At 46.7% G+C, this 26906-nt stretch overlaps 1 protein-coding gene across 4 annotated transcripts in view; it reads left to right on the forward strand.

The window, feature by feature from the left end:
• The window catches only part of LOC106579709 (abl interactor 1), a 144716-nt gene that overhangs the window by 62371 nt on the left and 55439 nt on the right, over positions 1–26906 (forward strand). For all 4 annotated transcript variants that reach the window (XM_045702796.1, XM_045702797.1, XM_045702798.1 and 1 more), the window contains exon 3: positions 20991–21167. In XM_045702796.1, coding sequence (XP_045558752.1) covers positions 20991–21167 — 177 coding nt within the window. The remainder of the gene's footprint in view (positions 1–20990; positions 21168–26906) is intronic.

Raw genomic sequence — 26906 nt, forward strand, 5'->3', positions numbered from 1 at the left:
TGACTGTCTTGGTCACTGTGCTCTATATATGACTGTCTTGGTCACTGTGCTCTATATATATGACTGTCTTGGTCACTGTGCTCTATATATGACTGTCTTGGTCACTGTGCTCTATATATGACTGTCTTGGTCACTGTGCTCTATATATGACTGTCTTGGTCACTGTGCTCTATATATGACTGTCTTGGTCACTGTGCTCTATATATGACTGTCTTGGTCACTGTGCTCTATATATGACTGTCTTGGTCACTGTGCTCTATATATATGACTGTCTTGGTCACTGTGCTCTATATATGACTGTCTTGGTCACTGTGCTCTATATATGACTGTCTTGGTCACTGTGCTCTATATATGACTGTCTTGGTCACTGTGCTCTATATATATGACTGTCTTGGTCACTGTGCTCTATATATGACTGTCTTGGTCACTGTGCTCTATATATGACTGTCTTGGTCACTGTGCTCTATATATATGACTGTCTTGGTCACTGTGCTCTATATATGACTGTCTTGGTCACTGTGCTCTATATATGACTGTCTTGGTCACTGTGCTCTATATATGACTGTCTTGGTCACTGTGCTCTATATATGACTGTCTTGGTCACTGTGCTCTATATATGACTGTCTTGGTCACTGTGCTCTATATATGACTGTCTTGGTCACTGTGCTCTATATATGACTGTCTTGGTCACTGTGCTCTATATATGACTGTCTTGTTCACTGTGCTCTATATATGACTGTCTTGGTCACTGTGCTCTATATATGACTGTCTTGGTCACTGTGCTCTATATATATGACTGTGTTTCGGGATGTGGGGATGGGGGTGATGGGGGGATGTGGGGATGGGGGTGATGGGGGATTGTGGGGATGGAGGTGATGGGGGAGATGTGGGGAGGGGGGATATGGGGATGGTGGTGAACTCTATAATACATGGCTATCGATAGAGTTTGACTGTTTTGAGCTTACAAGATGCATGTGTGTGTGCGTCCATGCCACTTAGAATGAGCACAGCTGTGTGTGTGTGTGTGTGTGTGTGTGTGTGTGTGTGTGTGTGTGTGTGTGTGTGTGTGTGTGTGTGTGTGTGTGTATGCAGCCGGGACCTCGCGTGCATGTCTTTCTCTTTCTACGTTTGTAACTGCACAGGGTTGGGTTGGAATAGTCATCCTTACCAAAGCATTCCTCTCCACCTAACAAACTATCTCCAATTAGATCCAATCATATTTTCCTCTGTTCCCCCGTAGCTACATGAACACCAGTGGGCCCTTCCCTTTTAGAAGAGAGAGACATTAAACTGCTTTTCCCTCAAAGCTAAACCAGTCATTTCCCCTGGATTCCTTTATGGGGTGGGGCACAAATATCCCAGAAGCATCACGAAAGGCAGATAACTAAAGGCTATTGGCTGAGGCTCTGTTGTGTACGTCTGTCACTCTCAGAAATTATCATCTGCTTCCTGACAGATTAGCTGTAGTCCTCTGTAGTTCAGTTAGTAGAACATGGTCCTCTGTAGTTCAGTTAGTAGAACGTGGTCCTCTGTAGTTCAGTTAGTAGAACATGGTCCTCTGTAGTTCAGTTAGTAGAACGTAGTCCTCTGTAGTTCAGTTAGTAGAACATGGTCCTCTGTAGTTCAGTTAGTAGAACATGGTCCTCTGTAGTTCAGTTAGTAGAACATGGTCCTCTGTAGTTCAGTTAGTAGAACGTAGTCCTCTGTAGTTCAGTTAGTAGAACGTGGTCCTCTGTAGTTCAGTTAGTAGAACATGGTCCTCTGTAGTTCAGTTAGTAGAACATGGTCCTCTGTAGTTCAATTAGTAGAACATGGTCCTCTGTAGTTCAGTTAGTAGAACATGGTCCTCTGTAGTTCAGTTAGTAGAACATAGTCCTCTGTAGTTCAGTTAGTAGAACATGGTCCTCTGTAGTTCAGTTAGTAGAACATGGTCCTCTGTAGTTCAGTTAGTAGAACATGGTCCTCTGTAGTTCAGTTAGTAGAACGTGGTCCTCTGTAGTTCAGTTAGTAGAACATGGTCCTCTGTAGTTCAGTTAGTAGAGCATGGTCCTCTGTAGTTCAGTTAGTACAACATGGTCCTCTGTAGTTCAGTTAGTAGAGCGTGGTCCTCTGTAGTTCAGTTAGTAGAACATGGTCCTCTGTAGTTCAGTTAGTAGAACATGGTCCTCTGTAGTTCAGTTAGTAGAACGTGGTCCTCTGTAGTTCAGTTAGTAGAACATGGTCCTCTGTAGTTCAGTTAGTAGAACATGGTCCTCTGTAGTTCAGTTAGTAGAACATGGTCCTCTGTAGTTCAGTTAGTAGAACATGGTCCTCTGTAGCTCAGTTAGTAGAACATGGTCCTCTGTAGTTCAGTTAGTAGAACATGGTCCTCTGTAGTTCAGTTAGTAGAACGTGGTCCTCTGTAGTTCAGTTAGTAGAACATGGTCCTCTGTAGTTCAGTTAGTAGATCATGGTCCTCTGTAGTTCAGTTAGTAGAACAAGGTCCTCTGTAGTTCAGTTAGTAGAACGTGGTCCTCTGTAGTTCAGTTAGTAGAACATGGTCCTCTGTAGTTCAGTTAGTAGAACAAACCCACACCTTGACTAGAGGATGTACTGTCTCCAAACCCACACCTAGACTAGAGGATGTACTGTCTCCAAACCCACACCTATACTAGAGGATGTACTGTCTCCAAACCCACACCTATACTAGAGGATGTACTGTCTCCAAACCCACACCTAGACTAGAGGATGTACTGTCTCCAAACCCACACCTATACTAGAGGATGTACTGTCTCCAAACCCACACCTAGACTAGAGGATGTACTGTCTCCAAACCCACACCTAGACTAGAGGATGTACTGTCTCCAAACCCACACCTAGACTAGAGGATGTACTGTCTCCAAACCCACACCTAGACTAGAGGATGTACTGTCTCCAAACCCACACCTATACTAGAGGATGTACTGTCTCCAAACCCACACCTAGACTAGAGGATGTACTGTCTCCAAACCAACACCTAGACTAGAGGATGTACTGTCTCTATACCCACACCTAGATTAGAGGATGTACTGTCTCCAAACCCACACCTAGACTAGAGGATGTACTGTCTCCAAACCCACACCTAGACTAGAGGATGTACTGTCTCCAAACCCACACCTAGACTAGAGGATGTACTGTCTCCAAACCCACACCTATACTAGAGGATGTACTGTCTCCAAACCCACACCTAGACTAGAGGATGTACTGTCTCCAAACCCACACCTAGACTAGAGGATGTACTGTCTCCAAACCCACACCTAGACTAGAGGATGTACTGTCTCCAAACCCACACCTAGACTAGAGGAAGTACTGTCTCCAAACCCACACCTAGACTAGAGGAAGTACTGTCTCCAAACCCACACCTAGACGAGAGGATGTACTGTCTCCAAACCCACACCTATACTAGAGGATGTACTGTCTCCAAACCCACACCTATACTAGACGATGTACTGTCTCCAAACCCACACCTAGACTAGAGGATGTACTGTCTCCATACCCACACCTAGACTAGAGGATGTACTGTCTCCAAACCCACACCTAGACTAGAGGATGTACTGTCTCCAAACCCACACCTAGACTAGAGGATGTACTGTCTCCAAACCCACACCTAGACTAGAGGATGTACTGTCTCCAAACCCACACCTAGACTAGAGGATGTACTGTCTCCAAACCCACACCTATACTAGAGGATGTACTGTCTCCAAACCCACACCTAGTCTAGAGGAAGTACTGTCTCCAAACCCACACCTAGACTAGAGGATGTACTGTCTCTATACCCACACCTAGACTAGAGGATGTACTGTCTCCAAACCCACACCTAGACTAGAGGATGTACTGTCTCCAAACCCACACCTAGACGAGAGGATGTACTGTCTCCAAACCCACACCTAGACTAGAGGATGTACTGTCTCCAAACCCACACCTATACTAGAGGATGTACTGTCTCCAAACCCACACCTAGACTAGAGGATGTACTGTCTCCAAACCCACACCTATACTAGAGGATGTACTGTCTCCAAACCCACACCTATACTAGAGGATGTACTGTCTCCAAACCCACACCTAGTCTAGAGGAAGTACTGTCTCCAAACCCACACCTAGACTAGAGGATGTACTGTCTCTATACCCACACCTAGACTAGAGGATGTACTGTCTCCAAACCCACACCTAGACTAGAGGATGTACTGTCTCCAAACCCACACCTAGACGAGAGGATGTACTGTCTCCAAACCCACACCTATACTAGAGGATGTACTGTCTCCAAACCCACACCTAGACTAGAGGATGTACTGTCTCCAAACCCACACCTATACTAGAGGATGTACTGTCTCCAAACCCACACCTATACTAGAGGATGTACTGTCTCCAAACCCACACCTAGACTAGAGGATGTACTGTCTCCATACCCACACCTAGACTAGAGGATGTACTGTCTCCAAACCCACACCTAGACTAGAGGATGTACTGTCTCCAAACCCACACCTATACTAGAGGATGTACTGTCTCCAAACCCACACCTAGACTAGAGGATGTACTGTCTCCAAACCCACACCTAGACTAGAGGATGTACTGTCTCCAAACCCACACCTAGACTAGAGGATGTACTGTCTCCAAACCCACACCTAGACTAGAGGATGTACTGTCTCCAAACCCACACCTAGACTAGAGGATGTACTGTCTCCATACCCACACCTAGACTAGAGGATGTACTGTCTCCATACCCACACCTAGACTAGAGGATGTACTGTCTCCAAACCCACACCTAGACTAGAGGATGTACTGTCTCCAAACCCACACCTAGACTAGAGGATGTACTGTCTCCATACCCACACCTAGACTAGAGGATGTACTGTCTCCAAACCCACACCTAGACTAGAGGATGTACTGTCTCCAAACCCACACCTTGACTTTTTTGTTTGTTTGTAGCACCATCCCTTAATGTTTAGTAGTTCATGGCGCTCTGTAGTTCATGGCGCTTGCAAGGCCAGAATAGTGGGTTCGATTCCCAGGACCACTGATACATAAAATGAATGCATGCATGACTGTAAGTCTTGTTTGATAAAAGCATCTGCTAAATGACATATTCTAGCTATATATTGTATTATATGCGCCACTCTCTGAAATAACCATCTGCTTCCTGACAGATCAGCTGTTTGAGTCACAGATGTTTATAACCAGTCTGGATTTCAGTGCTCTATTTCAGTCGTAAGAAAAGTCGCTATGGGGTTGATCCCCGAGGTCTACTGTTGATTCAGGGAACGAGGTGCTGCTGGTCTGCACACAGTGGAAAGACTGTCGAGCTGGAAGTCTGTTTCTTTTCACACTGTTGTTTGTCAATCCCTTGGGATGCTCTCCACCCCTCCACTGGAACAAAGTCAGTGAGTATGTGGAGACAGTCTGTACTCTAAAGCCATTTTATTTTACAGAACACTCTCTCATGCGTAGATAGATGTAGGATCTTCATTTGCATTTGTAGTTTATTTGAAGTTTAAGAAAGCTTCTGAAATTTATAATTTCCACTTTGAAATTTCAGACTTCATTTTCCCTTACGAAAAATGTATCAACCCCAACAAAAATATCCATTCATTATAATCCACATAATCCCATTTCCTGTTTCTGCAGGATTATTTTCCTGCTGTAGCAAACTGTACTCAACCAGTGACTATTCTTATAATAATGTTTTGAAAATTGTTCTTTTGAATGTCAATGTGGTGAAATGGTGTAAAGTGGGTCATTTTACCCAGACTCAATATTTTCTAATGGAGGTTCTGCAAAACTGATATGTTCCATTCTGTACTTAAATTCGAGATTCCAGTGTTCAATTGACTTGATTTATTGGCGACATGCCAAGGCTAGATGGGCAAAATCCCAGTAGTTGTTTTTGTGCAGAAACTCTCTTATAGGCTGTGTCCCAAAACAAAATGGTCGACCTTGCAATGTTGTCCTGACTCTTTGAAATGCTGTTTTTCCCTCTGATGGGAATGTCGATCTGCCTGAGTTTTCTCACACTGGACTAGTAGTTGACTGGTCTCTTCCGTCCCTCTCCTGCCCCCCCCTGGCTGTGCAGTATTGAATGTGTTCTGGAGAGCGGGTGTTTTTCCACAGAACCGCTACGTTTACTGCCAGAACCTGGTCCGTCAAGGACTCCTTGACCGGACATTTTGGCTAACTCGTCAGATGGAAGCTCTTAAAATGATGTGCTGAGTTATGCTAACTTCCCTGAGAAACTGGCCTCTCCCAGGGCTCCTGGACAACCATGTTGGCTCGCTCCACAGATGAAGGCTTTCAGATGTTCTGGCTTACACTGCCCTGAGAAACAGACAGAAGCCAGACATAGGTTTGTCTTTGAGTGGTCTGTCCTCATCTCACCAGAACAACTATGGATTGACTCACTCCACCTATAGATGTGTTTGGTACAGTGGACAGAAGCCAGACACGGGTTCTCGGTCCTCTATCTTCGCTTGCTTTTCAAAACCCATTTGCTGAGAGGCGGGAAGGGACCTCTGACTTTCTCATCCAGTGGGTTTTGAGAAGGAAGCTAGGAGAGTGTGTGTGTGTGTGTGTGTGTGTGTGTGTGTGTGTGTGTGTGTGTGTGTGTGTGTGTGTGTGTGTGTGTGTGTGTGTGTGTGTGTGTGTGTGTGTGATCTCTCTGAGGAACACAGACTCTGCCAGTTTGCTGAAACATCTGGCCATGGCTGTTTTCTCTCTATCTCTCTGTCCACATATAATCATGTATGGTTTAGCTCTATTATAAACCATTGGTACATTTGATCCTGTCGAGTTAACCACGAGCACGCACGCGCGCACGGGCATGAAGGGTATGTACGTCTGTTAATGTTCCCCATGCTGATGTCTACAGATCTGTTGTGTCCACCCAGCTCAACCCTGATAGGTCTACAGATCTGTTGTGTCCACCCAGCTCAACCCTGATAGGTCTACAGATCTGTTGTGTCCACCCAGCTCAACCCTGTTAGGTCTGTTAGAGTTCTTTCCATCCATGGATTAGCTGGTGTTTTATTGTGAATATCATCTCATCCAGCCACGCTGCCAAAGCTCTGAAACTCTCTGTCAGTTACTGAAGTGAAACCAGCTGTCTGCAACATGTCTGGAGATTCTCTCTCTTCTTTCTCTCTCCACCTGACTTGTCCAGAACGACATGTGTCAATTCTCTCCCCTGCTCCTCGACTCTCCCGTGACTCCCCCAGCTCGCTGACTGAGGATTCATCTGAGGTGTAAATCAATATAGGGAGGTAGCAGTGGTCGCCATGGGAACATCCCATGATTCTCATAAACTTCTACCAGCTGGGATCCATCATGGCATTGGGACAGACACACACAAAGTGGTCTCAATCGTTTGTGATACCACTTATCCTAGGCCTAACCACTTGAGAGACATCGTTCCAGCTGACATCCTGAACCATGTTTTGAGCTTGTTCTCCACAAAGAGAACATACTTGCTCTGCCAATTCTTTACTGACATAGTTTCTTGTTTCTCCTAATAATAACATAACAATCCAACCTGGCAAACACAGTGTTGGTGTACAGTCACCCAACCACAGTCCAAAGGGAAGGGATTACTTCCTCATCTTCAACCAAACAATCCTTGGCCTTCATGTCCTGAAATAGCCGCTGACTCCAGCTGGTGCATGTATGATGAGGAAGGAATAAACTGGCAGCAAGACCAAATGCTGACTAAGGTCCTCCAATCATGGAAGAGGGTGACTATTCACTGGGTGGGAGGTGGGTAAGTGGAAAGAGAGGAGAAAGCAGAAGGAGAGGAAAAAGACAAGGATATAGCTGAGAGGGGTGAGGTGAGGGGGTGAGAGGTGAGGGGTGAGGTGGGGTAAGGTGAGGTGAGAGGTAAATGGAGGGGAGGGGAGGTGAGGAGTGAGATGAGGTGAGGGAAGAGAGAGAGAGAGGGAGAGGAGGGGAAATACATGCACACATTACCAAAGGCTAGCTGACAGAGAAGGCCAAACCAAGGCTGCCCAGTCAGTGTGTTCTGGGAGAAAAGCGAGCTGACTCTGGGCATGTGGATGATAGTGATTGAGAGCACATGTGAAACATCCTTCCAGCTGGGCAAGGTCTATTCAGCAGAACCCCAGACAGACTCCTAAAGTACAAACGGAAAGCAGCTGGTATTGTGCTCAACTATAGACCTGAAAGAATCATGAGAAAACCTTCATCGGAGAACAGGTTCTTCATCGGAGAAAAGGTTCCTCATTGGAGAAAAGGTTCCTCATTGGAGAACAGGTTCTTCATCAGAAAAGGTTCTTCAGGAGAAAAAGTTCTTCAGGAGAAAAAGTTCAGTACTGGTCAGCAAAAGTCAAAAGTAATGTAATTCGAAAAATATCCTTGATTGAAGTCCAGTTTGAGACTGGAAGGAAAAAATCCATTTAACATATATTCTCATTTGAGCTTTCCACAATACTAGGTCATTAACTACCGGTCATTTTTAATGAGTTTATTTCTACGTTATGACCTGTCTCAAAGGCTATACCGAATCAAGTGTAATGTAACAACAATGTAGCTACATAGGATATACTTGTAACTATCATATACCTACCCAGGAACAAGCAATGTAAAGTGAGGGTATAATCTTTATTATTACTATGGAGTTACAATGTAACAACCACATTACTGTGTTAGTTACATAATAATAGAGGCAACTTAATAATGCAAAGTGTTACCCGGGTTGGGTTTAACCTTTATAATTACCATGTAGTTACAATGTAACCGACGTGTACTCAATCAGCAGATCATTCCTGTTTACTTACATAGTAATAGGGGCAACTTAAAGTAAAGGATCGTGGGGAGGATTTGTATGTTATTTTAATGTAATAGAGACCGGTATACAGTCAAACTCAACTGGCGGACCGCGGTCCTGGCCGGACAACATGGCATTTGTGTTATATAAAAGTCAATACATTGTTTTTAGACAGCTTTTAAAAAAAAAAATCAACCAGGCGCAGCGGCTTCTTTAATCTCTCTCTCTCTCTCTCTCTCTCTCTCTCTCTCTCTCTCTCTCTCTCTCTCTCTCTCTCTCTCTCTCTCTCTGTCTCTCTCTCTCTCTCTCTCTCTCTCTCTCTCTCTCTCTCTCTCTCTCTCTGTCTCTCTCTCTGTCTCTCTCTCTCTCTCTCTCTCTCTCTCTCTCTCTCTCTCTCTCTCTCTCTCTCGTCTCTCTCTCTCTCTCTCTCTCTCTCTCTCTCTCTCTCTCTCTCTCTCTCTCTCTCTCTCTCAGCAACGCCCGCCTCTACTACTGCCCCGTCTAATCTAAGCTCGTGGCTATATGCAAATAAAAGAGGCCGCGTCATACCCAATTACATTAATCCAAATATCCGTGGAACCTTGCGACTATCAGGCAGAAAGAAACAGAAAGATTTGACTGCGGTTCAACTGTGTATATCACAGATAGATGGAGCGTAGTTACCAGTATTTTAGTTAATATGGCTTGTTCAATACAAAAGACAAGTTTCTCTGAAAACCGTATATTCACAGACGAGTGGACGGAACAGTATTTATTAGTTCTCCCAGCAACGAGCACAAAACCAATGTGCCTAATATGCAGTGAGTCTGTGGCTCTGGTGAAAAGTGACAATGTTAAGCTCCATTATGACACCAGGCGTAGTAAAGTGGATCAGACATAACCCCTGAACACGGAGGTGAGAACAAACAATATAAACCAACTCTAATCCCAATATGAGAGGTCCTTGTCAATTCCCTGACAGCCCAACAACCTGCAACGGAGTGTTCACTGAGGATAGTTTGGGTTTTGGGAAAACACAACAAAACAAACCCTTTTTAAGACGCTGAGATGGTAAAATAACGGACGGGTGAAGTTGCTGACACCTGCCTAAACAAAAAGATGAGCTCAGAGAAAAGATCAAAACAGAATCCCACTGTCAGATTCCACAGCAACGAGGACAACTGAAGTATTAGCTGAAGATTTAACTTCACAACTTGATGAGGTCATTAAGAATGCGTTTCATCATCTGTGGGTGAATCAACAGACGACTGATAACACAGCTCACACACACACACACACACACACACACACACATACACATACACACACACACACACACACACACACACACACACACACACACACACACACACACACACACACACACATACACACACACACACACACACACATACACATACACACACACACACACACACATACATACACACACACACACACACACACACACACAGGATATCCATGAGGCCGTCAAAGAGATGCTGGGAAAAAGGGGGAGAGATCTGATGGCTCCGATGGGAAAATGATGATGATCATACCTGGGGTCTCATTTATCAATACCTGGGGCCTCATTTATCAATACCTAGGGCCTCATTTATCAATACCTGGGGTCTCATTTATCAATACCTAGGGCCTCATTTATCAATACCTGGGGTCTCATTTATCAATACCTGGGGCCTCATTTATCAATACCTAGGGCCTCATTTATCAATACCTGGGGTCTCATTTATCAATACCTGGGGCCTCATTTATCAATACCTAGGGCCTCATTTATCAATACCTGGGGTCTCATTTATCAATACCTGGGGCCTCATTTATCAATACCTAGGGCCTCATTTATCAATACCTGGGGCCTCATTTATCAATACCTGGGGCCTCCTTTATCAATACCTGGGGTCTCATTTATCAATACCTGGGGCCTCATTTATCAATACCTGGGGCCTCATTTATCAATACCTGGGGTCTCCTTTATCAATACCTGGGGTCTCATTTATCAATACCTGGGGTCTCATTTATCAATACCTGGGGTCTCCTTTATCAATACCTGGGGTTTCATTTATCAATACCTGGGGTCTCATTTATCAATACCTGGGGCCTCATTTATCAATACCTAGGGCCTCATTTATCAATACCTGGGGCCTCATTTATCAATACCTGGGGCCTCATTTATCAATACCTGGGGCCTCATTTATCAATACCTGGGGTCTCATTTATCAATACCTGGGGCCTCATTTATCAATACCTGGGGCCTCATTTATCAATACCTGGGGCCTCATTTATCAATACCTGGGGCCTCATTTATCAATACCTGGGGCCTCATTTATCAATACCTGGGGCCTCATTTATCAATATTGCGTAGAAACTATTCTAAAATACTGATGAATAGAATGTAGAATGTTCGTACGCATAGAAAAAGTGTGATTTCTCAAATAATCCAACGAGTGTCATATGCACAGCGGTAGGAGGTAACTGTTGATAAATACCAATTGTTCACAGCCTCGGTGCTCGTGCTCAACCTTGGCTATTTGCACTTAGAAACATCCTTATATATCCTGGTTTAAATCATCCCTTTTCAAGTCTGTGTGGAATATACACCGCCGTACCATGAAATACAGTGGCGCAACCCCCCCAAAAAACGATGTATTTGTTTTAGAATCCGAGTCTGAAATAGAGGTGCTAGTGTCAGAGATTGAATCCAACCAAAAGGTTTTATTTGGCTGGCTCAAGTTGTGGTTTGACCAGTAAAAATAAAATCATAGCTACAAAGAGAGGACCATTAGGACAATTCCAGTTGCTTTAGCAATGGTACATGTGTAGGTAACACTCACCAGTAAGCCATCCATCCTCAACAGCTCTCTCCTGTAGGCGTATAGGCCAACATTATCAAGGCACAAGGTGAGATTCAGATGCAGACTCAGGAGGCACATGGTAGGAGTCTTACAATGTTTAATAATCCAAAGGGGTAGGCAAGAAGAGAATGGTCATGGACATGCATGGTCCAGGAGTGGCAGACAGGCTCGTGGTCAAGGCAGGCAGAATGGTCAGGCAGGCGGGTACAGAGTCCAGAAACAGTCAAGGGTCAAAACCAGGAGGACTAGAAAAAGGAGAATAGCAAAAGGAGTACGGGAAAAAACACGCTGGTTGACTTGACTAAACATAGAGGACGAACTGGCACAGAGAGACAGAAAACACAGGGCTAAATACACTGGTACAGAGAGACAGGAAACACAGGGATAAATACACTGGTACAGAGAGACAGGAAACACAGAGATAAATACACTGGCACAGAGAGACAGGAAACACAGGGATAAATACACTGGCACAGAGAGACAGGAAACACAGGGATAAATACACTGGTACAGAGAGACAGGAAACACAGGGATAAATAAACTGGTACAGAGAGACAGGAAACACAGGGATAAATACACTGGTACAGAGAGACAGGAAACACAGGGATAAATACACTGGTACAGAGAGACAGGAAACACAGGGATAAATACACTGGTACAGAGAGACAGGAAACACAGGGATAAATACACTGGTACAGAGAGACAGGAAACACAGGGATAAATACACTGGTACAGAGAGACAGGAAACACAGGGATAAATACACTGGTACAGAGAGACAGGAAACACAGGGATAAATACACTGGTACAGAGAGACAGGAAACACAGGGATAAATACACTGGTACAGAGAGACAGGAAACACAGGGCTAAATACACTGGTACAGAGAGACAGGAAACACAGGGCTAAATACACTGGTACAGAGAGACAGGAAGCACAGGGATAAATACACTGGCACAGAGAGACAGGAAACACAGGGATAAATACACTGGTACAGAGAGACAGGAAACACAGGGATAAATACACTGGTACAGAGAGACAGGAAACACAGGGCTAAATACACTGGGACAGAGAGACAGGAAACACAGGGATAAATACACTGGTACAGAGAGACAGGAAACACAGGGATAAATACACTGGGACAGAGAGACAGGAAACACAGGGCTAAATACACTGGTACAGAGAGACAGGAAACACAGGGATAAATACACTGGGACAGAGAGACAGGAAACACAGGGCTAAATACACTGGTACAGAGAGACAGGAAACACAGGGATAAATACACTGGTTCAGAGAGACAGGAAACACAGGGATAAATACACTGGTACAGAGAGACAGGAAACACAGGGATAAATACACTGGGACAGAGAGACAGGAAACACAGGGCTAAATACACTGGTACAGAGAGACAGGAAACACAGGGATAAATACACTGGGACAGAGAGACAGGAAACACAGGGCTAAATACACTGGGACAGAGAGACAGGAAACACAGGGATAAATACACTGGTACAGAGAGACAGGAAACACAGGGATAAATACACTGTGGAAAATAAGCGACACCTGGAGGGGGTGGAGACAATCACAGGAGCAGGTGAAACAGATCAGGGCGTGACAGACCTTGCTCTTCTGCAGAATAAACGAGTCGTGCATTCCACCACATTCATCCGCACATTAAGAGTGGAAGCCTCTTCTGTTCTTTTGAACTGGTATTTGGGATGGGCACTTTTATGACGATGTGGGTGACGTCTATTGCTCTGCTCGTTGCCGGAGTTTTTTGGCAAGTGTCCCGTTGCCAAAAAACCCCGAGGGTGGATAGCACTTGGATGTGCACCGGAATGGCATTTGTTAGCCTATCTAAAATATGTCTTTAATCCTCACAAAAATCCTATCAGATTGGTTTTGGGAATCGATATCTGATCTGTACTTTCTGCAAAAAAAAGTCCCACCTGTCTCTAAAAAATGAGCTCTCTGCTCAATGCAGCGTCTTCTACCGAGCGGGATCAGCCATTCCCCATGATCTAGTTTTTATAGTATTTAAACATTGGTTTCACTTTCACACGTGCCTCCTAATTTAACAAATGACTGTACCTTATATGGATTATTATCGTGACAAATGAACTGATGTAGTCAATTATATAGCAAGTATATGTATAGTAAGTATATGTTGCATAAATTCACTATGGAAATAAATATTCATAAATGAAACTTTTATACGCTCACAATTTCACACGTTTTCAACATGTACAGATTGGTTGAAGTGCTATAGAGACTGTTGTCCTTCTGGCAGGTTCTCCCATCTCAGCCAAGGAACTCTGTAGGTCTGTCAGAGTGGTCATTGGGTTCTTGGTCACCTTCCTGACCAAGGTCCTTCCTGCCTAGTTACTCAGTTTGGTCAGATGACCAGCTCTAGGCAGTCTGGGTAGTTTCATATTTTTTCAATTTCAAACTTTCAACACTCTAGAAATTGTTTTATACCCTTCCCAGATACAGTGGCTTTGGAAATGATTCAGACCCCTTGACTTTTTCCACGTTTTGTTACATAACAGCCTTGTTCTAAAATGGATTACATTTTTTTTTAAATCCTCAGAAATCTACACACAATACCTCATAATTATAAAGCGAAAACAGGTTTTTAGACATTTTTGCAAATGTATTAAAAATAAAAAACAGAAATACCTTATTTACATAAGTATTCAGACCCTTTGCTATGAGACTCGAAATTGAGCTCAGGTGCATCCTGTTTCCATTGATTCGAGTCCACGCTTTGGCCTGAATTGGAGTCCACGCTTTGGCGTGACGCTTTGGCCTGAATGCCAAGCGTCACACCTGGAGGAAACCTGGCACCATCCCTACAGTGAAGCATTGTGGCAGCATCATTCTGTGGGAATGTTTTTCTGCGGCAGTGACTGGGAGACTAGTAAGGATTAAGGGAAAGATGAACGGAGCAAACTACAGAGAGATCCTTGATGAAAGCCTGCTCCAGAGCGCTCAGGACCTCAAACTGGGGCGAAGGTTCACCTTCCAACAGGACAACAACCCTAAGCACACAGCCAAGACAACACAGGAGTAGCTTCGGGACAAGTCTCTGAATGTCCTTGAGTGGCCCAGCCAGACCCCGGACTTGAACCCGATCGAACATCTCTGGAGAGACCTGAAAATAGCTGTGCAGCAACACTCCCCATCCAACCTGACAGAGATTGAGAGGATCTGCAGAGAAGAATGGGAGAAACTCCCCAAATACAGGTGTGTCAAGTTTGTAGCGTCATACCCAAGAAGACTTGAGGCTGTATTCGCTGCCAAATGTGCTTCAACAAAGTACTGAGTAAAGGTTTCTGAATACTTATGTAAATGTGTGATATTTCCAGGTTTAAAAAAAATATAAATTAGCAAAGAAATGCTTTGTTTTTATGGGGTATTGTGATGTCATTATGGGGTATTGTGATGTCATTATGGGGTATTGTGATGTCATTATGGGGTATTGTGATGTCATTATGGAGTATTGTGTGTAGATTGATGAGGGGGAAAAAAACAATTTAATCCATTTTAGAATAAGGCTGTAATGTATCAAAATGTGGAAAAAGTCAAGGGGTCTGAATACTTTCCGAAGGCACTGTGTCTTCCCCATCCCATGCCTGACCATCATGTCCCCTTCCTCCACCGTTTAGCACTATGCCTACTCATGGCTGTGTGTTCATCTATGCTCACTCAAGCAAACGTTCATATTGATAAATCTCACACTTTGAGTGGAAATGATCCCTTGCGTGGTTTACACACAGATTTCTGCCTACGCATGATTGATAAATGACGGCCCCTGGAGTGTAGTCCTGAAATTAAATGGGATACACTGTGTGTCATGGTACTCTGTGAGGGGAAACACTGTGAGTCATGGTACTCTGTGAGGGGAAACACTGTGTGTCATGGTACTCTGGAAAAGGGGATAGACTTTGAGTCATGGTACTCTGTGAGGGGAAACACTGTGAGTCATGGTACTCTGTGAGGGGAAACACTGTGTGTCATGGTACTCTGGAAAAGGGGATAGACTGTGAGTCATGGTACTCTGTGAGGGGATACACTGTGAGTCATGGTACTCTGTGAGGGGGAAACACTGTGTGTCATGGTACTCTGGAAAGGGGGGATAGACTGTGAGTCATGGTACTCTGTGAGGGGAAACACTGTGAGTCATGGTACTCTGGAAAGGGGGAAACACTGTGAGTCATGGTACTCTGTGAGGGGAAACACTGTGTGTCATGGTACTCTGTGAGGGGAAACACTGTGTGTCATGGTACTCTGTGAAGGGATACACTGTGAGTCATGGTACTCTGTGAGGGGAAACACTGTGTGTCATGGTACTCTGGAAAGGGGGAAACACTGTGAGTCATGGTACTCTGGAAAGGGGGATAGACTGTGAGTCATGGTACTCTGGAAAGGGGGATAGACTGTGAGTCATGGTACTCTGTGAGGGGAAACACTGTGAGTCATGGTACTCTGTGAGGGGAAACACTGTGAGTCATGGTACTCTGTGAGGGGAAACACTGTGAGTCATGGTACTCTGTGAGGGGATAGACTGTGAGTCATGGTACTATGTGAGGGGAAACACTGTGAGTCATGGTACTCTGGAAAGGGGAAACACTGTGAGTCATGGTACTCTGGAAAGGGGGAAACACTGTGAGTCATGGTACTCTGTGAGGGGATACACTGTGAGTCATGGTACTCTGGAAAGGGGGATAGACTGTGAGTCAGGGTACTCTGGGAGGGGATACACTGTGAGTCATGGTACTCTGTGAGGGGAAACACTGTGAGTCATGGTACTCTGTGAGGGGATAGACTGTGTGTCATGGTACTCTGTGAGGGGAAACTGTGAGTCATGGTACTCTGGAAAGGGGGATAGACTGTGAGTCATGGTACTATGTGAGGGGATAGACTGTGAGTCATGGTACTCTGGAAAGGGGGATACACTGTGAGTCATGGTACTCTGTGAGGGGATACACTGTGAGTCATGGTACTCTGTGAAGGGGAAACACTGTGAGTCATGGTACTCTGGAAAGGGGGAAACACTGTGAGTCATGGTACTCTGTGAGGGGAAACACTGTGAGTCATGGTACTCTGGAAAAGGGGATAGACTGTGAGTCATGGTACTCTGTGAGGGGATAGACTGTGAGTCATGGTACTCTGTGAGGGGATACACTGTGAGTCATGGTACTCTGTGAGGGGATACACTGTGAGTCATGGTACTCTGTGAGGGGATAGACTGTGAGTCATGGTACTCTGTGAGGGGAAACACTGTGAGTCATGGTACTCTGTGAGGGGAAACACTGTGAGTCATGGTACTCTGGAAAGGGGGATAGACTGTGAGTCGTGGTACTCTGTGAGGGGAAACACTGTGAGTCATGGTACTCTGTGAGGGGAAACACTGTGTGTCATAGTACTCTGGAAAGGGGGATAGACTGTGTGTCATGGTACTCTGTGAGGGGAAACACTGTGAGTCATGGTACTCTGTGAGGGAAACACTGTGTGTCATGGTACTCTGGAAAGGGGGATAGACTGTGAGTCATGGTACTCTGGAAAGGGGGAAACACTGTGAGTCATGGTACTCTGTGAGGGGAAACACTGTGTGTCATGGTACTCTGGAAAGGGGGATAGACTGTGAGTCATGGTACTCTGGAAAGGGGGAAACACTGTGAGTCATGGTACTCTGTGAGGGGAAACACTGTGAGTCATGGTACTCTGGAAAAGGGGATAGACTGTGAGTCATGGTACTCTGTGAGGGGATAGACTGTGAGTCATGATACTCTGTGAGTGGATACACTGTGAGTCATGGTACTCTGTGAGGGGATACACTGTGAGTCATGGTACTCTGTGAGGGGATAGACTGTGAGTCATGGTACTCTGTGAGGGGAAACACTGTGAGTCATGGTACTCTGTGAGGGGAAACACTGTGAGTCATGGTACTCTGTGAGGGGAAACACTGTGAGTCATGGTACTCTGGAAAGGGGGATAGACTGTGAGTCATGGTACTCTGTGAGGGGAAACACTGTGAGTCATGGTACTCTGTGAGGGGAAACACTGTGTGTCATAGTACTCTGGAAAGGGGGATAGACTGTGAGTCATGGTACTCTGGAAAGGGGGAAACACTGTGTGTCATGGTACTCTGTGAGGGGAAACACTGTGTGTCATGGTACTCTTGAGGACACTGTGTGTCATGGTACTCTGTGAGGGGAAACACTGTGTGTCATGGTACTCTGGAAAGGGGGAAACACTGTGAGTCATGGTACTCTGTGAGGGGATACACTGTGTGTCATGGTACTCTGTGAGGGGAAACACTGTGTGTCATGGTACTCTGTGGGGGGAAACACTGTGTGTCATGGTACTCTGGAAAGGGGGATAGACTGTGAGTCATGGTACTCTGTGAGGGGATACACTGTGTGTCATGGTACTCTGTGAGGGGAAACACTGTGTGTCATGGTACTCTGGAAAGGGGGATACACTGTGAGTCATGGTACTCTGTGAGGGGATAGACTGTGAGTCATGGTACTCTGTGAGGGGAAACACTGTGTGTCATGGTACTCTGGAAAGGGGGATAGACTGTGAGTCATGGTACTCTGTGGGGGGAAACACTGTGTGTCATGGTACTCTGTGAGGGGAAACACTGTGTGTCATGGTACTCTGTGAGGGGAAACACTGTGTGTCATGGTACTCTGTGGGGGAAACACTGTGTGTCATGGTACTCTGGAAAGGGGGATAGACTGTGAGTCATGGTACTCTGTGAGGGAAACACTGTGTGTCATGTCTCGTGAGAACACTGTGTGTCATGGTACTCTGTGAGGGGAAACACTGTGTGTCATGGTACTCTGTGAGGGGATAGACTGTGAGTCATGGTACTCTGTGAGGGGAAACACTGTGTGTCATGGTACTCTGTGAGGGGATAGACTGTGAGTCATGGTACTCTGTGAGGGGAAACACTGTGTGTCACGGTACTCTGTGAGGGGATACACTGTGAGTCATGGTACTCTGTGAGGGGTCAACCTCAGAGATCCTGTTTGTGAGGAACTACAGTTTGGTGGAGGAGGAATAATGGTCTGGGGCTGTTTTTCATGGTTCGGGCTCCTTAGTTCCAGTGAAGGGAAATCTCAACGCTACAGCATATAATTACATTCTAGACGATTCTGTGCTTCCAACTTTGTGGCAATAGTTTGGGGAAGGATGTTTCCTGTGTCAGCATGACAATGCCCCCGTGCACAAAGCGAAGTCCATACAGAAATGGTTTGTCGAGATCAGTGTGGAAGAACTCGACTGGCCTACACAGAGCCCTGACCTCAACCCCATCAAACACCTTTTGGATGAATTGTAATGCCGACTGCGAACCAGGCCTAATCGCCCAACATCAGTGCCCGACCTCACTAATGCTCTTGTGGCTGAATGAAAGCAAGTCCCTGCAGCAATGTTCCAACATCTAGTGGAAAGCGTTCCCAGAAGAGTGGAGGCTGTTATAGCAGCAATGTACCAACACCTAGTGGAAAGCCTTCCCAGAAGAGTGGAGGCTGTTATAGCAGCAACGTTCCAACATCTAGTGGAAAGCCTTCCCAGAAGAGTGGAGGCTGTTATAGCAGCAATGTACCAACATCTAGTGGAAAGCCTTCCCAGAAGAGTGGAGGCTGTTATAACAGCAATGTACCAACATCTAGTGGAAAGCCTTCCCAGAAGAGTGGAGGCTGTTATAGCAGCAAAGGGGGGGACCAACTCCATATTAATGCCCATGATTTTGGAATGAGATGTTCGACGAGCAGGTGTAGTGTACCTCAAACTATTCACACACACCAACACATTCTCTCTGTTTATCTCACTCACAACATTCTTTCTCACACTCTCACTCTGTTCCTCTCTCACACTCTCTTACACACACACACACACACATTTCGCTACTATGCAAATGTCCCTGGGTCTTAACAGAAGTGGTGGAGCATACTAATGAAAAGAATATGCAATTAGTCAGTTTAAAGAGCACTAGGCAATTTATTAAAACAGCAGCAATTTACAGAAGCAAAACATTCAATCCATTAAACTTTCTATCCATGAAACTACAATCATTTGTCTCATGTTGGCCTTGGACTTTGTGATTTTATCAGCCCTACTTCTTCACGGGGAAGATTTAGTTAGAATGGTTATAAATGAAAGCCTTGGAAATATGCTCCTGTAGGACACTGCATTAAGATTTCACTATACTGACCGGTGATCCAAGTACAGACGACTGTATATTTAATGAATACACATGCTTCATGCCCGTAGGTTTTTTAAAAATAATATAGGATTGTCAAATTATTGCATTGTTGGATTTGCTTAGTAGACAACCTTATCCCTTGTCGCCTTGAGTTGAAATGGTACAATCATACATTTAAATGGACATCGGCTCATTTTTGCAAGACGGAAGCTTCTTAAATGATGAATCCCCAAACATCACGAAGTGTAGGAACCAAAGCTGGAGATACGGGGAGTCTAACATTTAATATAGTAGAGACATGGGTAACTGATGTGAAATGGCTAGTTAGTTAGCGGTGGTGCGCGCTAATAGCGTTTCAATCAGTGACGTCACTCGCTCTGAGACCTGAAGTAGTAGTTCCCCTTGCGTTGCAAGGGCCGCGGCTTTTGTGGCGCGATGGGTAACGATGCTTCGTGGGGTGTCAGTTGTTGATGTGTGCAAGGGTCCCTGGTTCGAGCCCGGGTTGGGGCGAAGAGAGGGACGGAACCTACACTGTTACACATGGAACAGGACTGGAACAGCCTCAGAACCGGGTAAGACAGACGGCAATTAATGCTGAAGCGGGGAACAGAGCTGGGGAACAGACAGATATAGGGAAGGAAATAAACACAGGTGATTGAGTCCAGGTGAGTGCAATGAATCGCTGATGCGCGTGACGAGGAGAGCGGGTGTGCGTAATGATGGTGGCAGGATAACGCTTGGGAGCCTGGCGCCTTCGAGCGCCAGGGAGGGAGAGCGGAAGCAGGCGTGACAGGAAGGAGTTCCTGGTGGTAGAGGAGAGTTGTCCTCATCATCATCATAGTCTTTGTTTATTTATGACGGCATTGAACAACATGTCACTGCCGATTTGGAGAGAAGCCAAATGCATTATGGTCTGTACACGACTGGTCATTACGCTGTTCAGCTTCTATTACACACCATCATTGATTTAGCTGGTGTGTACCAGCTACGTAAAGGGATTACGAGCTTGGTGATGAAAACCACTGCGACCTGATTCAATTAAAGCCACTTTAGTAACTATATGACAAGGTTGTAATTCAGTCAAAGGTCCTTGTTCTGTCCCATAGCTTATCATATCTTTGTCCCTCTCTCATGTCTCTAGACGGTGGACATCCACAAGGAGAAGGTGGCCAGGCGAGAGATCGGGATCCTCACCACCAACAAGAACACGTCGAGGACCCACAAGATCATCGCCCCCGGCAACATAGAGCGGCCGGTGAGGTACATCAGGAAGCCCATCGACTACAACGTGCTGGACGATGTTGGCCATGGGGTCAAGGTGAGTTTTCTATTGCGTTATACATTGGGTTGGTCTGATCCTGGATGCTGATTGGTTAAAACCACATTCCAACAGTGATTTATTTCACGACACCCCATGGCTATGACGGTGAAATGCTAATTTACCGTTCTGAGAAATCACTGTTCCTCCACTTGTTTTACTTTCTTCTCTTCTACACTCTCTCTCTGTTTGTTTAGTTCCCTTTAACCCCTCCCCTTCTCCCCTTTAACCCCTCCCCCTTCCTTCCTTTAACCCCTCCCCTTCTCCCCCTTTAACCCCTCCCCCTTCCTCCCTTTAACCCCTCCCCTTCTCCCCCTTTAACCCCTCCCCTTCCTCCCTTTAACCCCTCCCCTTCTCTCCCTTTAACCCCTCCCCCTTCCTCCCTTTAACCCCTCCCCTCTCTCTCCCTTTAACCCCTCCCCTTCTCCCCCTTGAACCCCTCCCCTTCTCTCCATTTAACCCCTCCCCCTTCCTCCCTTTAACCCCTCCTCTCTCTCCCTTTAACCCATCCCCTTCCTCCCTTTAACCCCTCCCCCTTCTCTCCCTTTAACCCCCCCCTTCTCTCCCTTTAACCCCTCCCCTTCTCTCCCTTTAACCCCTCCCCTTCTCTCCCTTTAACCCCTCCCCCTTCTCTCCCTTTAACCCCTCCCCTTCTCTCCCTTTAACCCCTCCCCCTTCCTCCCTTTAACCCCTCCCCTTCTCTCCCTTTAACCCCTCCCCCTTCCTCCCTTTAACCCCTCCCCTCTCTCCCTTTAACCCCTCCCCTTCTCTCCCTTTAATCCCTCCCCCTTCTCCCCTTTAACCCCTCCCCTTCTCCCCTTTAACCCCTCCCCTTCTCTCCCTTTAACCCCTCCCCTTCTCTCCCTTTAACCCCTCCCCTCTCTCCCTTTAACCCCTCCCCTTCTCTCCCTTTAACCCCTCCCCCTTCCTCCCTTTAACCCCTCCCCCTTCTCTCCCTTTAACCCCTCCCCCTTCCTCCCTTTAACCCCTCCCCTCTCTCTCCCCTTTAACCCCTCCCCTTCCCCCCTTTAACCCCTCCCCTTCTCCCCTTTAACCCCTCCCCCTTCCTCCCTTTAACCCCTCCCCTTCTCTCTCCTTTAACCCCTCCCCCTTCCTCCCTTTAACCCCTCCCCTTCTCCCCTTTAACCCCTCCCCCTTCTCTCCCTTTAACCCCTCCCCTCTCTCCCTTTAACCACTCCCCTTCTCTTCCTTTAACCCCTCCCCCTTCTCTCCCTTTAACCCCTCCCCTTCCTCCCTTTAACCCCTCCCCCTTCTCTCCCTTTAACCCCTCCCCCTTCTCTCCCTTTAACCCCTCCCCTCTCTCTCTCCTTTAACCCCTCCCCTCTCTCTCCCTTTAACCCCTCCCCTCTCTCTCCTTTAACCCCTCCCCTCTCTCTCCTTTAACCCCTCCCCCTTCCTCCCTTTAACCCCTCCCCTTCTCTCCCTTTAACCCCTCCCCCTTCTCTCCCTTTAACCCCTCCCCTCTCTCTCCCTTTAACCCCTCCCCTTCTCTCCCTTTAACCCCCCCCTTCTCTCCCTTTAACCCCTCCCCTTCCTCCCTTTAACCCCTCCCCTCTCTCTCCCTTTAACCCCTCCCCTCTCTCTCCCTTTAACCCCTCCCCTTCTCTCCCTTTAACCCCTCCCCTTCTCTCCCTTTAACCCCTCCCCTCTCTCTCCCTTTAACCCCTCCCCTCTCTCTCCCTTTGTCTCTTTGTGTCTCTCACTGTGTCACTCTCATCCGCAGATTGCACCTAGCTAACCATGCAGACATATTCTCAGTAAGGGTTGATTTGATAGATTTCTACAAATAGAACTGGTGTTAGAAAGCTCTGTGAAAAAGGGTGAGCAGAGATGCATTTATGGGACATTTAAAATGCACTTAGTTCTAAATGGACCTCTTAATCGGTTTCTCCTATTTCTCTCTGATATTGAGATGGGCAGTTTCATGAAGCCGTGGTAGCACTGACATATTGGTTTCTTCTGAAGCATTCTCTCAAAGACATTCCTCTGTTTAGATGAAGCCCGTGATATGTTGCAAGCTAACACTTTATAGAATAGTTTAGTCCCTAAAGTTAACGTTAGGGGTCGTATAGGTTGCCATGACAGCGGCTCTATTGAAATCAGAACCCTGTTAGCCAGGGCCATTTTGAGACCTCCATCTCCCCCCAGAGCTCCCAAACCCCCCCATTAATCAACCAATCAATCGCTGCTGTCGGGCATGATTGGATTAAGTGGCCAGCGTTGTCGACCAGTTGAATGATGGGCCGGGATAAGGCAGGATAAAAGCCCATCATGCCACTCTCAATTTACTAGGCATCAAATCACATGGTTTGTGGGCTAATGTAACCTGAAAAGGCTTTTAAATTAGCATGTTCCCGACCGTGTTATCTAAGATGTTATTTACCATGATAATTCAACCGTGATTACACCAGGTTTAGATAGCTGGCTGCTAGATTCATTTACAGGTGACGTGGGCTAATTCAGTGACTACCAGTGACTGACATAACATGAGAAAAATTGCTGATGCGCGACCAGATTTCAAAATGGTACCTTTAGTATTCTACTATTCCAACTGTCAACAGTAAATTGAGACCCTGACTGAGTTCCAAAAGGGGGGAATTATCCACGGGCCTGCAAAAGGGGGACGGACCGCCAGTTGCCCACCCCTGATTTATATGAAGACATGGTACAGTATTTGCTAGTTGTTTGTTTTTTTAGCTTTTGAAGCGCTTTGAGATTTTTATAAATTATTATTATGTTGCTAAAAACATTTAGTAAGTAAACATTCACAAAACACTTAGGCATATTATTTTATTAAAATGGAAGACAAGCTAATAGAAAAATCGGATTCATTTAGATTGGCATGTACAAGAGTGTCTCGTTTCTCACTCACTCATGCACACACACACACACACACACACACACACACACACACACACACACACACACACACACACACACACACTAAGTAGCGAGGTCATGTATGTTGTAGGATCCCTGTGGTATGTGCTTCAAAGCATCATTAAGAGAGAAGTTGGGAGGACATAGAGAGAAGGGGGAGGACATAGAGAGAAGTCGGGAGGACATAGAGAGAAGGCGGGAGGACATAGAGAGAAGTCGGGAGGACATAGAGAGAAGGCGGGAGGACATAGAGAGAAGGGGGAGGACATAGAGAGAAGGCGGGAGGACATAGAGAGAAGTCGGGAGGACATAGAGAGAAGTCGGGAGGACATAGAGAGAAGGGGAGGACATAGAGAGAAGGGGGAGGACATAGAGAGAAGTCGGGAGGACATAGAGAGAAGTCGGGAGGACATAGAGAGAAGTCGGGAGGACATAGAGAGAAGGGGGAGGACATAGAGAGAAGTCGGGAGGACATAGAGAGAAGTCGGGAGGACATAGAGAGAAGGGGGAGGTCATAGAGAGAAGGGGAGGACATAGAGAGAAGTCGGGAGGACATAGAGAGAAGTCGGGAGGACATAGAGAGAAGGGGGAGGTCATAGAGAGAAGGGGGAGGTCATAGAGAGAAGGGGGAGGACATAGGGAGAAGGGGGAGGACATAGAGAGAAGGGGGAGGACATAGAGAGAAGTCGGGAGGACATAGAGAGAAGGCGGGAGGACATAGAGAGAAGTCGGGAGGACATAGAGAGAAGTCGGGAGGACATAGAGAGAAGGGGGAGGACATAGAGAGAAGGGGGAGGTCATAGAGAGAAGTCGGGAGGACATAGAGAGAAGGGGAGGACATAGAGAGAAGTGGGAGGACATAGAGAGAAGGGGGAGGTCATAGAGAGAAGGGGGAGGACATAGAGAGAAGTCGGGAGGACATAGAGAGAAGGGGAGGACATAGAGAGAAGTGGGAGGACATAGAGAGAAGGGGAGGACATAGAGAGAAGGGGAGGACATAGGGAGAAGGGGGAGGACATAGGGAGAAGGGGGAGGACATAGAGAGAAGGGGGAGGACATAGAGAGAAGGGGAGGACATAGAGAGAAGGGGGGAGGACATAGAGAGAAGGGGGGACATAGAGAGAAGGGGGAGGACATAGAGAGAAGGGGAGGACATAGAGAGAAGGGGGGAGGACATAGAGAGAAGGGGGAGGACATAGAGAGAAGGGGAGGACATAGAGAGAAGGGGGAGGACATAGAGAGAAGGGGAGGACATAGAGAGAAGGGGAGGACATAGAGAGAAGGGGAGGACATAGAGAGAAGGGGAGGACATAGAGAGAAGGGGAGGACATAGAGAGAAGGGGGAGGACATAGAGAGAAGGGGAGGACATAGAGAGAAGGGGAGGACATAGAGAGAAGGGGGAGGACATAGAGAGAAGGGGGAGGACATAGAGAGAAGGGGAGGACATAGAGAGAAGGGGAGGACATAGAGAGAAGGGGGAGGACATAGAGAGAAGGGGGAGGACATAGAGAGAAGGGGGAGGACATAGAGAGAAGGGGAGGACATAGGGAGAAGGGGAGGACATAGAGAGAAGGGGGAGGACATAGAGAGAAGGGGAGGACATAGAGAGAAGGGGGAGGACATAGAGAGAAGGGGAGGACATAGAGAGAAGGGGGAGGACATAGAGAGAAGGGGAGGACATAGAGAGAAGGGGAGGACATAGAGAGAAGGGGAGGACATAGGGAGAAGGGGAGGACATAGAGAGAAGGGGGAGGACATAGAGAGAAGGGGGAGGACATAGAGAGAAGGGGGAGGACATAGGGAGAAGGGGAGGACATAGAGAGAAGGGGAGGACATAGAGAGAAGGGGAGGACATAGAGAGAAGGGGAGGACATAGAGAGAAGGGGAGGACATAGAGAGAAGGGGGAGGACATAGAGAGAAGGGGAGGACATAGAGAGAAGGGGAGGACATAGGGAGAAGGGGAGGAAATAGGGAGAAGGGGGAGGACATAGAGAGAAGGGGGAGGACATAGAGAGAAGGGGGAGGACATAGAGAGAAGGGGGAGGACATAGAGAGAAGGGGAGGACATAGGGAGAAGGGGAGGACATAGAGAGAAGGGGAGGACATAGGGAGAAGGGGGGAGGACATAGAGAGAAGGGGGAGGACATAGAGAGAAGGGGAGGACATAGAGAGAAGGGTGAGGACATAGAGAGAAGGGGAGGACATAGAGAGAAGTCGGGAGGACATAGAGAGAAGTCGGGAGGACATAGAGAGAAGGGGGAGGACATAGAGAGAAGGGGGAGGACATAGAGAGAAGGGGAGGACATAGGGAGAAGGGGGAGGACATAGAGAGAAGGGGAGGACATAGGGAGAAGGGGAGGACATAGAGAGAAGGGGAAGGACATAGAGAGTAGTGGAACAACATAGAGAGAAGGGGAGGACATAGAGAGAAGGGGGAGGACATAGAGAGAAGGGGAGGACATAGAGAGAAGGGGAGGACATAGAGAGAAGGGGGAGGACATAGAGAGAAGGGAGGACATAGAGAGAAGGGGAGGACATAGAGAGAAGTCGGGAGGACATAGAGAGAAGGGGAGGACATAGAGAGAAGGGGGAGGACATAGAGAGAAGGGGAGGACATAGAGAGAAGGGGGAGGACATAGAGAGAAGGGTGAGGACATAGGGAGAAGGGGGAGGACATAGAGAGAAGGGGAGGACATAGAGAGAAGGGGAGGACATAGAGAGAAGTCGGGAGGACATAGAGAGAAGGGGGAGGACATAGAGAGAAGGGGGAGGACATAGAGAGAAGGGGGAGGACATAGAGAGAAGGGGAGGACATAGGGAGAAGGGTGAGGACATA

The sequence above is a fragment of the Salmo salar genome, chromosome ssa19 (assembly GCF_905237065.1).
Source record: "Salmo salar chromosome ssa19, Ssal_v3.1, whole genome shotgun sequence".
NCBI lineage: Eukaryota > Metazoa > Chordata > Actinopteri > Salmoniformes > Salmonidae > Salmo > Salmo salar.